This window comes from Macaca thibetana, chromosome X, assembly GCF_024542745.1.
Source record: "Macaca thibetana thibetana isolate TM-01 chromosome X, ASM2454274v1, whole genome shotgun sequence".
Taxonomy (NCBI): Eukaryota; Metazoa; Chordata; class Mammalia; order Primates; family Cercopithecidae; genus Macaca; species Macaca thibetana.
Window position 1 is genome coordinate 64,507,907 of NC_065598.1, and position 11,615 is coordinate 64,519,521.

The 11,615-nt window shown below is 41.1% G+C and overlaps 1 protein-coding gene across 3 annotated transcripts in view; it reads right to left on the bottom strand.

Moving 5' to 3' along the window:
* OPHN1 (oligophrenin 1) overlaps window positions 1–11,615 on the bottom strand; it is a 376,301-nt gene that overhangs the window by 13,392 nt on the left and 351,294 nt on the right. For 2 of the 3 annotated variants that reach the window (XM_050776881.1, XM_050776882.1), the window contains exon 21: window positions 7,128–7,451. The exons of the other annotated variant lie outside the window; for it this stretch is intronic. In XM_050776881.1, the coding sequence (XP_050632838.1) occupies window positions 7,128–7,451 (324 nt within the window). The remainder of the gene's footprint in view (window positions 1–7,127; window positions 7,452–11,615) is intronic. 3 annotated transcript variants of the gene reach the window in all.

The window sequence follows — 11,615 nt, forward strand, 5'->3', positions numbered from 1 at the left end:
TGCGGTTCAGAAAAGTAAACTGATTTGCCTACAACCATCAGTTTAAATGGCAGAGTTAAATAGGTTAAATGGCAGAGTGAAGACTGAAACCCACACCTCCTGTTTCCACATCTACTGTCTTTCCAGTTGTCTGCTGTTTTGTTATCATTAGTAATAAAAAATTATAAATTATAATAATAATAGTAATGGCAATACAATAGTACTGGCAAAATTTTTTTTAGCTAACCTTTATTGAACAGCTGTTCTGTTCCACATACTGTGATACTGTACTCAGTGGTTTATGCACATTTTCTCATTCAACATTGGCCATAATCTTGCAAGACAGAAAGTATTATCTCCGTTCTACAGTTGAGGAAACAGAGACTCAGAGATGAGAAGTAACTTCAGAGTTGGTCAGTCCATCTGATTTCTGAAACCTATGTAGTCCCAACTACCACTGTTCTTCAACCCTAGTGAAACATTAGAAACATGTAAGGAGCTTTAAAATTGTAAAGTACCTGGACCCCACACTCATACATCCTAGTTTTATTGATTAGGATAGACCCTGAGCATGGGCATTTTTAAAAGCTCCCCAAGTGATGCTATGTGCAGCCAAGATGGAGGACCACTAGGCCATATGATGTTGCTTCCTCACTGCACCCCACAGAGTAGCAGAGCTGAGAGTGCTGTCCCATTTCCACTGGTTACTGCTGGGAGGCAGAGTTCGTACGGGAAGTGGGGGGATTGTAAAGAAATGATATGCTGGACTGTCAGAGCTGGAAAACATGTCTATCTGAAACCATGCCCGTTCCAGGGCTATCAGTTTCCTTGATGAGTGAACCAGATGACATCCCTAAAATGTGAACTCTATTCATTCCCAAGTTATAGCCACATCCTAATGAACATGAACCTAGGGCCTTGGAAAACAAACATCATTAACCTCGTGTCCTCTTGGGCCCTTTATTGCTACCTCCAAATGATTATTCATTACAAGTCAAGTTTTGAGGTAGCAGCAAAGGATTTTCTTGGCTGAAGACCCCGATGCTGTTCTCTCTTGCCTCTAATGTGTCTCAGTCACAGTTAAGCCACAGTGTCAAACTGGTGAGGCAGAAAGGGGAGAGTCATGTAACTGGTAGTCAAGAAACCTGGATTCTATGCTTAATACTAAAACTAACTTTCTGTGTGACCTTCAGCAGATCATTTCCTTACCAGTATAACATGGGAACTGGACTGTTTTCCAGATGAATGAGCCAATGATCTAAGTCTATAAGCTTCTATCTCTCCCAGCTGACTTTTTACTTTTTTAAAATATACTTTAAGTTCTAGGGTACATGTGTACAACATGCAGGCTCATTACATAGGCTTATTACATGTGCCATGCTGGCCTGCTGCACCGACTTAAATGTTAGACCCAGCTGACTTTTATAGGCTGCTTTTGAAGTACTCTACATGTACTTACCCTGCTTTAAAACAACTAATCACTCTTTCTCTCTCTCTTTTTCTCTTTCTGAAACCTAAATTGAACGGTATTCAACATGGGGGTTTTGTGAGGGCTTTTGTGCCCAACCTTACACTCTCACACACACACAAAAAAAAGGCACACAAATGACCCCTGCCCTCTAGGAGCTCAAAACTGAGTTGGGGATATAAGTCATATTCATGGGAAATAAGTGTGAATACTATAAATCAGCATCCACATTAGAGGGCCAATCTTGGGTGCCAAAATATGTGAATCAAGGGAGAGCTAACTGGGGTAGGATTGTCAGAAGGCTTCATGGACAGAATGAGAATTGAGCTAGACCTTGAGGTTAGTTGCCTCTTCCTAGGTGTTTGGCATGGTAGGGACAGGTTGTGGGTTGAAAATATGGCTCTGAACTCTTTTATGCCATCTACATTTTAGGCTTGAGGCTTCTCAAAGGGCCTTGAATACAGAAGAGTAGACACCCCATCTTCCATGCCTGCCATTTCCTGAGAGGTTGTTACCTAGTAATACTACCACTTCTTAAGCCTCTATTATTTTACCAGATTCTTTGTATAGCTAATCTAATTTAATCCATGCAAAATCCTTGCCTTCGATGGTGGTATTGTCCCCACTTACAGTTGAGAAAACTGGCTCAAAGAAGTAAAGCTGACCTAACTAAGATCAAGTAGCTAGTAATAGTCTCCTATGAAAGCAAAACAACTGCTATCATTTATTGAGTACTTTTGATATGCTAGGCATGTAGAGAACTCACTTTGTTGTTATAGTAATCCTATGGGCACAAATATTATCCTTATTATACAAATGAGAAAACTAAGGTTCAGAGAGGTTGTAACCTGCCTAAGGTCCCACAGCTAGGAAGAGGCAGAGCCAGGATTCAAACTCACATCTGGAAGATTCAGGAGCCTGAGCTTTCAACCACTAAGTCTCTTGAGCCTGTAGTCTTTCCACCAAGCTGTACTTCCTTTTAATTTCTTTTCAACCTTAGTCCAAAACCTGGCTTTTACTACAAACTTGATCTCCCTCTCAAGCCCAACCTGTTCCCTCTGTCTCTAATCTCTGTCAAATGAGCATAACCAAAGAATCTTAACATTTGCAGATTTATTGGGACCTGGTGGTCATCAGTATTCAACCTTAGCAACTTTTTTTCACCTTTCCTTATACTCATCTATACCCAACCTGAAGGCACAGAGTAGGAAGAGGTTGTTTCCTCTTGTAGATTCCCCCAGTCTCCTAGAATTATCTCTTTTTTTCTATGACACTCCTCCATGCTCACCTTAAAGCCTTCCTTAGCCATTATTTATCCTTATAAAACAATTTGGAGTCAGGCTCTAAGAAAAGTAGAGAATAAAAACCAAACAGTAGATTATTAAAGCATAAGTCCAAACAAGAAAATGTGGATAATGGCCAGCAACACCCATTACTGCAAGAGCAAGTCTGTTCCTAATACTTTTAGAGCAGATGCAAATGCCACTCATAGCATTAGTCACCTCAGTGGAGAATTGATGGCTCTGTGACTGAGCAAGGCCTTACAAGCCCAAAAGCATGCCACCAGATGCAATCTTTCCTTTCCAGCCAAGACAGAGGAAAGGAGCTAAGAAGGGCCCCTCAACCCATGTCATAAAGTCCTAGTCCATGGTGTGCTCTTCCTTGTCATCTCAATACCTCAGGTAGAATGAAGGTCTCCTTGCTCCATGCTCCTACTAGAATTTCTTCTCACCCCTATTAGAACATGGATCACATTGGGCTGGGGCTGATTGCTTGCATGCCAGTGTCACCACGAACCTTTGGAAGGCAGAGACAATGGCTTTTCATCTTTGTCTCTCCCTTTGCAAAGGATTATGCCTGATTAAATAAACAAATACATGTAAAGTAGATGGGATATAGCCCTCCTCCCTCTTCATTACCCAAAGGGAAGTCCTAAATCCTTTTGTGGTAGCTACATGTCTGCCTTTTGCAAAGTCAGGACACTTAAGAGGCAATAAACTCAAATGAAGGCAGAAAAAAATATGCTTGTGTAATTTTGTACCCCCTAAAAGTAAGTGGTCCTTAGAAAAATAGAAAGGAGAAGGTAGCCAATGCAACTGAAGAAATATGGTATGAAGAAAAAGAGTCCCAATCTTGAACCCAAGAAGCTGAGGTCAAGCCCCATCTCTGCACCTTACAACCTAGGTAACTCTGAGCAAGTTGTTTTGTGTCTGTGAGCCTCTGTTTCTCCAACTATAAAAAGGGGAGGGTAAATCCTACCTCATAAGGCCTATCACAATGATTAGATGCAACTGAAGAGTGAAAGTATCAAGCTCATGTCTGGAACAGAAAAGGATCCTTGATAAAATTCCATCAGCAAACACTATTGATTCTTATTTAAAGTTGACTGTCATGGAAAAAAGCAATTTAACATGCACCATGCTTTTGTTACTTTTAATTGCTGAGAAAAAATGTGAAGAATGTTAAGGCCACTCAAATGTTAAGTCAAAGCAAGGGGTAAAGATGGGGGAGGACTGTGGCACAGTTGGCTCACTAACACAATGGAGCCTGTGTACTGATCCTCAGGATGGCAGGCAAAGTCCTAAACAACAGAGCTGAAATGGGGTGACAACTGCAAGGTGAAGACTGGGCTGGCTGAGGTAACAGCTGCCTCCCTCGAATCCCGCCATTCAGGCTACTGGCCAGTACCAGGAGCAAACAACTATCAGTTATAGCACAGGGTCAGAGCTGTGTGCAGCTTTTGCTTAACTGGTAACTCTTCAGATGCCGGGGGAATCTACTAGGAGAAGCAGCCAGAATCAGGAGGGGAGCAAGAAGGAAGTAAGAAGTAAATAGATAGTGTAGGTAAGGTTCAAAGAGGCAACTATACCAGAGGTTTGGGGGGTTCTCCACCCAGGCAAAAACCACCTCAGTTCTGCTTTCTGTAGCCAAAGCTGGAAGCATGGGTTTTTGAAAAAAGTTGCATCATGCCAGCCTGTTGCTAACTGATTGAAAGCAGAAAATGAAGCCAGGCAAAGCTGAGGCCCAGATTTAGATAGTTAGGCTGATACCGAACAAGTCAGATCAGTACTTATATTAACTGAGACCATTAGATCAGAGTAGCTGCCGCCAGCAGCCCAGGGTAAGACTGGAGGAAGGAGAAGAGGGGAATGCCACTGGGATTGAACTTTGCAGGAGGGAGGGAAGAAGGGCTGAGTTAGTTACTGTGTGCACTGAGCTGATAGAATCTGGCCAATCTCAAGGCTTGGCAACAGACAAGACAAATTTTACTGTGATGAGCATAAGTTGAGTTACCCAACCTTCTACCCAGATTGACAGGAAGGTCATGACATGACTTAAAAACGGAAGCAGAGGTCTACATTAAAGTTTTCCCTTTCTTGGCTATGTCCCAGAAGAGCCAAATCATAGTGAGAAGAGGGACAGGGGAGGGAAATTAGTATCATATTTTGAATGCTGATTATGAGCCAGATATTTTGTTATTCCTTTTAATCCTAGCAATAATAGTTCTATCAGGTGAACTGTCTTCCCATTTTACAGATCTGGAAACCAAGGTGAAAACAGCTTAAATAAATCAACTGTGATAGCATGAGTGATCACATCAGCATCAGTGGATCAAACCAGAGCATTCAGAGTCAACTACTTGTGAATATTGTACTGGACTTGTAGAAATTATACTGAACCCCCTCCCATCCCCACATTGAATAGCTTTTACTAAATTGTGTTCTGAGACAATGCCGTTGGTTCATACTGAGGTTGTTATGTGAAATAATCCATGGAAGAAATTTTTTCCTGGCCTCAAAACCAGAAAAGTTATGGTTTACCTGAACAATTGGCTTGTTTTTACCTTAGGAACTTAGTTATATAACCATTGGTTTCTCTCTTTTTGTTTGTTCTAGAAAGTTTGGAACCAAATCTATGACACTGCTCCACCAAGTGTTTAAGGATTCATGGCAAATATTTTGTATACTAACTCCATTCCTGCCATTTCCTTGCTATTCTACCTTTCCCCAACCTCCCGATTCCCATTCTGGGCCTCATGTTTTCTTATCAGTACTCTAGAATCTAAGGTAAAGGCCAGCAAACTTTTTCTGTAAAGTGTCAGACAGTTAATATTTTAGGCTGTGCAGGCCATAAAGTCTTTGTTGCTACTATGCAATTCCGCTGTTGTGGCATGAAAGCAGCCATAGACAACATGTAAATGAAGGGGTGTATTTATGTCTATGGACAAAGTTTGAATTTCACAACATTTTCATGTCATAAAATATTATTTCCTTTTTAATTCTAAACATTAAAAATTGTAAAAAAATAATTCTTAGCTTACAGGCTATATAAAAAGAGGCAGTGCAGTGGGCCCAATCGGGTCCACAGGCCGTAGTGTGCCAAGCTCTCTCATCTAAACCTCAAGAGGACAGGGACTTCATTAAGTCTTATTCATTTCTTCAGCATGTAGAATGGGACCAGGTACACGGTCAGTACTCAATAAATATTTGTCAAATAAATTATTCTTAACAATTGTTTTAAGGTTTTACATTTTGCTATACTGTGAAATTCCTTAAAGCTACAAAGTAAAAGAGCTAAGACTTGGATCCAAGCCTTTCTGATACTCATATCCTTATTTTGTCCATTATATCTTACTATCTTCATAGAATTATGTCCCCTAAAACTCCCCTCTGGATTAGCCCCAATCTCTCAACATGAGTCTCAACATGTAACAGTTAATTAAATTTGCTGAAGACAGCCACACCTTGAATTTGCAATAATTTCAAAAGTTCAGAGCTTGGCAGAAGTTGTGCCCCTTTGTCCCTATTTCTCCCAAACTCGAAAGGGAGAATGAGAAAACAAGGGTTCACAGATTCACAGCTTCTTATAGGAAGGTAAAATGATTGTTCTGCCTCAGGGGAAAGAACGCTGACTTTGGTGCCTGTGAGACATGGTTAGATTTAGTTCCCAGCTCTGCCAGTTACTAGCTGTGAATCTTTGGCAAGTCACTTGCCTACAGCAGCCTCTATTTCCTAATTAAAAAACAAAAAAACAAAACAAAAAAAAACAAGAATAATACATTCTTGGCCAGGTATGGTGGCTCATACCTGTAATCCCAGCACTTTGGGAGGCCAAGGCGGGTGGATCACCTGAGGTCGAGAGTTTGAGACCATCCTGGCTAACATGGCAAAACTCTGTATCTACTGAAAATACAAAAATTAGCCAGGCATGGTGGTGAGTGCCTGTAATTCCAGCTACTCAGGAGGCTGAGGCAGGGGAATCACTTGAACCTGGGAGGCGGACGCTGCAGTGAGCTGAGATCACGTCACTGCACTCCAGCCTGGGTGACAGAGCGAGACTCCGTTTCAAAAAAAAAAAAAAAAATAATAATAATAATAATACATTCTTTACAGTGGGATTGTGAGGATGAGAAATAGTATATCAGCAATTAGTACAGTGCCAGGCACATAGCACTTGGGATATAGAGGTAAACAAAACAGGTAAAAAATTCCTGCCCTCATGGAGCTTACATTCTAGTGATTATTGTGACTGATTATTGTGATCTTGCCCACTGTTCCAATATTAGTGGTAGTAAACCGGAACAGAATGCCACTTAAATATATCTCCAAACTCAGAAGGATCTCAAGGTGAAAAGTAGTTAGGTTCAGCTCTGGCTCCCATGGGATTCCCAAGCACTTACCCTCCTTGTGATGGGCCAGGGGCCGGGGAGCTGGTCTCTTTATGTGGAAAGAGGGGGTCTTGGTGGGCCCAGAGCCTGGCATGGGTCCATTGGTGGCCTTTGGGGTAATCTTGGTCCCTCCATCCTGTAGCCTAGACACCAACTTCCCCACATCCACCTCTGGGCAGGGCTCCAACTTGCCATCCGAAATAGGCCTGCTTGGGGACTTCCTCCCAGGATCAGTTTCCCCACTCCTCTGAATAGGTAGTTTGGGGTGTTGTGGTGGCTTGGGGGTTTCTATGCTGCCAGTGATAGTACCATTCGGTGTTTGATGTTGGATTTCATCTGGGAAAAGTTGGTGCAAAGAGGAAAGATTAATGATAACTTTTAAAACCTTTTCATTTTGATACATGCATACATACTTAATTTTGAAAATTTGTGTACATTTTCAAAGCAGTTATGTCACTGTGGCACAAACCAACTATATCCCACAGAATCATTCTCTACCCTTCCCAGTTCATGTAAAGCCACAGATCCAATCCAAATAAGGAATTCAAGATCCGTGTATGATTTTCACCACCACAATTCAATAAGACACAATAAACCAAGAGGTTTTATTAAAGGAATATGTCATTCAAAAAAGACTTAAAGTCCCCAATCAACGGTATATTCTATTCTTTGCAAATGAAGACATCATCAGTTAATTCTTAACCACTTCTCTGAAAAGTATTTTGTTAAGGTCTCTCAAATTTTAAGTTAATCAACATAACATACTTTAACTTCTTTCTCCAACTCAGAAGGAAACCTCCAACTGTTCTTTCCCCAGCTTTTGTGGTCTACAATTTCCTCTGACATTAGTACATGTTTTTCAGTGGTTCTGAGACTTACTGAAAGCTTTTGAGACCCTAATGAGACCTAGGGACCATCTCCCTAGAAAAATCAACCCACACAAATATAGCCAAAATTTTGAAAACTAATTTTTAAGTGATTCACAGAGCCTTCTGAAGCTGTCAATAAACCCCAGATTGAGAATGCCTGCTGTAAAGAAACTGTCACCTGCCATAGTCATAAAAAACTTTATGAGTGTAGTGGTTAAGAACAGAGGTTCCAGCCAGAAAATTGAAACCTGAGATATATATCAACCAATTGCAATACATGGATTTTATTTAGATACTGATTTTTTTTTAACAAAATGAGATAATAGGAGAATGTGGATACTGACTGGATAGTTGATCCTAAGGAATCACTGTTTTGTTTTATTTTCTTTTAAGTATGATGATGATATTGTGGTTTTGCTTTTAAAAGAGTTCCTTTCTTTTAGAGATATATACTGAAACATTTACAAATGAAATGACATGAGTAGGTTGGGGGAACAGGTAAGGGTATAGATGAAATAAGACTGAGTATATGTTTTTAAATGCTGAAATGTGGGGAGTTCAATATGTTTGTTTTCAATTTCTGCTTATGTTTGGAATTCTTCGTAATAAAATGTTAAAAGAAATGCAGGCTCTGAAGCCAGGTGGCCAGGTCTGAATCTCAGTTCTGCTTCTTACCAACTGTGAGACCTTGTACAAGTTCCCTATCTCTCTGTACCTCAAATTTTCTCCTCAGTAAAATGGGAATAATAACGAATACTGGTCTCATGAGGTTGTGGTGAGGATTCCAGGAGATGGTATACTTATTTCAGTGCCTGGCACATAACAGACACTCATTAATTGGTGGTTATTACTTACACTATTATGTGGTGGGTGGGCAGTGAGGCAAGAGTTTCCATGGGGGAAGTCTTGCTGCAAAGGTTTTTGTTCCCTAGACAGTTTTGTTCTCCTTGGGAATCTGCCACCACTGATGCCACTGCCAAAGGGGCCAGAACCAAGGGGAGTTCCCCTGCAGTCCCCCTAATTTTGTCCCAAAGTAGACACATAGCTCTTTATTTATTAACCCTAGCACAAGTGCAGCCAGACAGAGGCCATCAAACAAAAAAAAACTACCAAAGGCTCACAAATAATGGCATGAACATGAGCACAAGAGTGCCAAGTAACTAGAGCCTCTGGCTTCCAGGACGTGCCTTGCAGCAGAGGCCATCTTTAAACATATAGCACTCAGGAGTAACTCAAGCACATCTACTCTCTCCAAACAATAAAGTGCATGGTGACATAAATTATTTCCCTCACATGCTTTAGCCCAACATCTCAGCTGCATGTTCCTATCTGAATACTTTCTTCTGGCCAAGTGACTCCATCTTTGCTCTCCCTTAGGGAAGACAATAAAGGTTGCCTGTGCCCTACAGGCCATAGAGTATCATCACCATCTCAAGAGGGTCAGTTTTCATAAAGAGGATCCACATACACAGCCTCAGAGAGGCTGCTACCTTCCACTCAGGAAAGTATCTTCTGCTTGCTAGGGAAAATAGGAAATGTAATGATAGAAGCCATGATGACTTCAGAGCTAGGCCTTTCGGCAGGGAAACTATTTCTAGGTTCTGGGGTATGGTGAATAAAAATAATGATAATAGTGACAATGATAGTAATAATGAGAATAATACTGATAAAGATAACATATACCATTACTTGAACACTTATACCATGGCAGGCCCTGTTCTAAATGCTTTACCTGGATTATCTCATATAATCCTCAAAGCAGCTCTATAAAGTAGTACATTGTTATTAGCCCCATTTTACAGATAAGAAATCTAAGGCACCCGAAGTCTCCATGTCACAAAGCTACTAAGTGGAAACGCCAAGTTTCAAATCTTGAAGTCTGTTTCCAGAGTCTATTTACTCTTTCTGAAGAGACAGTTCATTGCTCTGTCAGGTAATAAAAGTTCGGTGCCATCCCCTTTCCCTAACCAGCCATCCATTTCTACAGGAAAACACACAGACAAGCCTCAGGGACTATGAAGAACTGCGAGTGAATCAGGATCAGACAGTGAGGCCTCATAAATAGGCATGGGGCCAACCCTTACAGTGGAGGCCTCTCTTCTTTGGGTGGGTAAGAGGTGGGGAGAAGCTTTGAGAGGATACACACTAGTACTGTAATAGAAATAAATCAATTATTATAATACATTTAGGTTCATGCAAATAAGTGCTAGGAGTAAGACAGTACTAATACTGACTGCAAGGATTAGAGAGGGTCTTTATAAAAGAGGTAACTTTTGAGCTGGGCCTTGAAGAATTACAAAAGGTGAAGCAAAGTAGAAAGGGCATTCAAACAAAAAACAACTTGGAGGAATGAAAGACCATGCTTTGCCTAAGAAAATATAATGAAAAGTTTGGTTTGGCTTGAGCATAGGGACCAATTATAGATGAAAAAGTGTGGGTAGCTGGAGGTGAGGTTGTTGAAATAAGTTGGGTCTATATTATGAAGTCCATGAATGCCATGCTCAGGAATACAAACTCTGCCTTTGAGTCACAGAAGACAATGATTTTGGGGGGCAGAGGGCTGGGGGTGGGGAGAAGTAGCATTATCAAATATGCATTTTTAAACATCCCTTTGGGTTCATTATGAAAAGTAGGCTTGTTCCAACAAAAAATAGGTTGGACCAGAAAGACTGGTGGCAGAAAGACCAGCTAGGGGACTGCTGATGAGAAGGATCCAAACTAGAGCTGCATCAGAAAAGAGAGGCAGATTCAAGAGAGGTTAAAGAAGTGGAATAACCAGGGCTTAGTTATGGAGGTGTGATGGAGTCCATGAGAGGGTGAAAGGAGTCACTGACATACTATATACAAAAGGGATAATAAATTTCAGAGTAAGATAATGAGATGCTACTGGTAAGTAGGATTGGTTCCTTCTCAGAACAGCGTTCACACAGGTTATAGGAAGTGTGATATTATAGTAAATAAATAAGCTTCAGGATAAGATAGATGAGTGCAAATTGTTCTGTCATTTAGTAGCTGTGTTAGTTGGGAAAACTACTCATCATCTTTGAGCTTCCAGTGCCTTCACTATAAAACAGAGTTCAGCATACCTACCTCTCATGGGAGTGTTGAACATTAAATGAGATGATGGATTCACACTCACAGAGAATGGCTAGAATAAATAAGACAGACTATACAAAGTATTGGCAAGGATGTGGTGAAATTGGAGCCTTCATTCATTGCTGGTGGGAAAGTAAAATGGTGCAGCTGTGGCCTGGTGTGGTGGCGCACGCCTGTAATCCCAGCACTTTGGGAGGCCAAGGTGGGCGGATCATGACGTCAGGAGTTTGAGACCAGTCTGGCCAAGACAGGTAGTGAAACCCTGTCTCTACTAAAAATATAAAAAATTAGCTGGGTGTGGTGGTGTGTGCCTGTAATCCCAGCTGCTCGGGAGGCTGAAGCAGGAGAATCACATGAACCTGGCAGGCGGAGGTTGCAGTGAGCTGAGATCACACCATTGCACTCCTGCCCAGGTGACAGTGCAAGACTTCATCTCAAGGAAAAAAAAAAAAAAAAAAAAAAAGGTACAACTGCTTTGGAAAACAGCTTGGCAATTCTTCAAAAGTTTTAATATAGACTGACCATATAATCTACA